Below are 2,349 nucleotides of genomic sequence, written 5' to 3'. Positions count from 1 at the left end.
GGGAAAGAAGCAGGGTTTTCATTCCCAGGTCGAGAAGAAATAGTTTTAAATAGTATTTGTTCGCTGTCTAATCAGGGTGGAGTAACTACGAGAAAGATGTGGAAGGAAAGGAGAAAGGTCGTCAATGAAGATAAGTAGTCTGAATATCATAGGGGTGGGAGGTGCATTAAAAAGGAATTATGTAAGGATCTGATCAGCAGGGAACAAGTGGATATGGTGTGTTTACAAGAGACAAAGGGCTCGGAATTTAGTAGGGAGAAGGTGTGTCTTCTTTGGGGAACCAACGAAGTAGAATGGGTGGAAAACAAAGCAATAAAAAACGCAGGGGGTGTGCTTACGATGTGGAGTAATAAGTCGTTCCAATTATCCAGTTTTGTAAATGGGAGAAACTATACTGTGTTAGAGGGGTTTTGGAAGAGAGGAAATGGTGCACACGTAACCATTGTGAATATCTATTGTACTGGCTCACTAAGGGAAAAGAAAGAGATGTGGAACGAGGTTGGTGGTTTCAGACAGGGACAACTCTCAAAGGCGGGATGTATCATTGGGGATTTTAATTCCATAAGAAGGCAGGAGGAAAGGAAGAGCGTGATGTTGAATTCTGACTACTCTAGAGAAATAAAGGGTTTTAATGATTTTATTGAAAGTTCAGAATTGGCGGACATCCCATTGGTGGGCAGGAAGTTTACATGGTTCAAACCTAACGGTTTGGTGAAAAGCATAATAGACAGGGTATTAGTTTCTAAAGAATGGTTGGATTTTTGGCCTTTGTTGCCAACAATTTGTTTTAAGCAGACCGATCTCGGATCATTGTGCAGTTATTATGAAGGAAGTCTCAGTGAATTGGGGTCCGAAACCGTTTAGGTGTTTGGATGTGTGGCAGAGAGATAGCAGATTTAAAGAGTTCGTGAGATCGAGTTGGGCTTCGTACAAGGTGGTAGGAAGAGGAATCTTTGTGTTTAAAGAAAAGTTGAAAAAATTAAAAGCAGATTTAAAAGTGTGGAACAAGGAAGTCTTTGGTGATGCGAATCAGACTAGTAAGGAAATTCAACAGAGGTTAGACGATTTAGACTTGCGCGACGACGAAGACGGGTTAGATGAGTCGGAAAGGGAAGAAAGAAAGTCTCTCTTTGCCAAGCTTTCAGTTTCCAAGTCTAAACAAGAGGCGATTTTATTTCAGAGAGCAAGACAAAGCTGGATTAAGCAGGGGGATCTAAATACAAAGTTCTTCCACTCTTCGGTAAAATGGAGGAGGGCAAGGAATCAATTGCACGGGATTTTTGTCAATAAAAAATGGAGTGACAATAAGGAAGAGGTGAAGAATAAGGTACGTGAGTTATTTGAAGAAAGGTTTGCTAGGAATGATGTCTGCCAGGTCAGACTGGATAAGGTTGATTTTAATTCCATTTCAGAAGCCGACAATGAGATGTTAATCGGTGATTTTTCGGAAGAAGAGGTGAAAGCAACGATTTGGGGGTGTGATAGTTCAAAGAGTCCCGACCCAGATGGTTTTAAATTTGGTTTTATAAAATCTTGTTGGGACATCTTAAAGAAGGACGTGGTGTCGGCAGTAAAGGATTTTGCTGGTTATGGCAGCTAACCAAGAGGTTCGAATGCGTCATTTCTTTGTTTGATACCAAAAGTAGAAAATCCTCAACAGCTAGGGGAGTTTAGACCTATTTCATTAGTAGGCTGCTTGTACAAGATCATCTCTACAGCGCTTTCCTTGCGCTTGAAAAAGGTGATTGGAAAAATTATAGACGCTAGACAGTCGGCTTTTCTTTAAGGAAGAGGTTTAATGGACAGTGTGCTAGTTGCGAATGAGGTTATGGAAGAGTACAAGAGAAAAAGGAAGAGTTGTGTGGTCTTCAAAGTCAACTATGAGAAGGCTTACGACTCGGTGAATTGGGATTTTCTATATTATATGCTAAGGAGGTTGGGATTTTGTGACCGATGGATTCAATGGATTAAGGGTTGTTTAGAGTCAGCTTCGGTTTTTGTCCTTGTAAATGGGAGCCCAACTAGGGAGTTCTTCCCTAGAAAAGGTCTTCGCCAGGGAGATCCGCTTGCTCCTTTTCTATTCCTCATTGTGGCAGAAGGGTTAGCTGGGGTGGCAAGGGTAGTAGAAGAAAAGAAGTTGATCAACAATTTGGAGGTTGGAAAGGATAAAGTAAAGGTAAATATGTTACAATACGCAGACGATACATTGTTTTTCTGCGAAGCAAATGCCAAAAGCGTTTTTAACATTAAGGCGATTTTGCAATGTTTCGAGCTTTCTTCCGGGTTAAGGGTCAATTTCGGGAAGAGTAGGATTGGTGGGATGGGAATGGACCAGGTAGTGCTTCAGCA

At 41.3% G+C, this 2,349-nt stretch overlaps 1 protein-coding gene across 1 annotated transcript; it reads left to right on the top strand.

Annotated features, from left to right (window-relative positions):
• Nucleotides 1-339: 339 nt before the first annotated feature.
• Nucleotides 340-1,600, top strand: LOC137838323 (uncharacterized). The gene is made up of 2 exons (XM_068647571.1): nt 340-732; nt 884-1,600. The coding sequence occupies exons 1-2, from the start codon at nt 340-342 to the stop codon at nt 1,598-1,600; spliced, it is 1,110 nt and encodes a 369-aa protein (XP_068503672.1).
• The last annotated feature ends 749 nt before the right edge of the window (nt 1,601-2,349 follow it).

This window comes from Phaseolus vulgaris, chromosome 4 (assembly GCF_051622355.1).
Source record: "Phaseolus vulgaris cultivar YP4 chromosome 4, ASM5162235v1, whole genome shotgun sequence".
In the NCBI taxonomy this organism is placed as follows: Eukaryota; Viridiplantae; Streptophyta; class Magnoliopsida; order Fabales; family Fabaceae; genus Phaseolus; species Phaseolus vulgaris.
Note: the sequence above shows the minus strand (reverse complement) of the source record. Positions and strands in the feature narration are given on the sequence as shown.

Coding starts and splice junctions, on each gene's coding strand:
- LOC137838323 (XM_068647571.1), top strand. CDS start 340: ATGTGGAGTAATAAGTCGTTCCAATTATCCAGTTTTGTAAATGGGAGA. Junction 733..883: donor TGAAAAGCATAATAGACAGG/GTATTAGTTTCT, acceptor GATGTGTGGCAG/AGAGATAGCAGATTTAAAGA.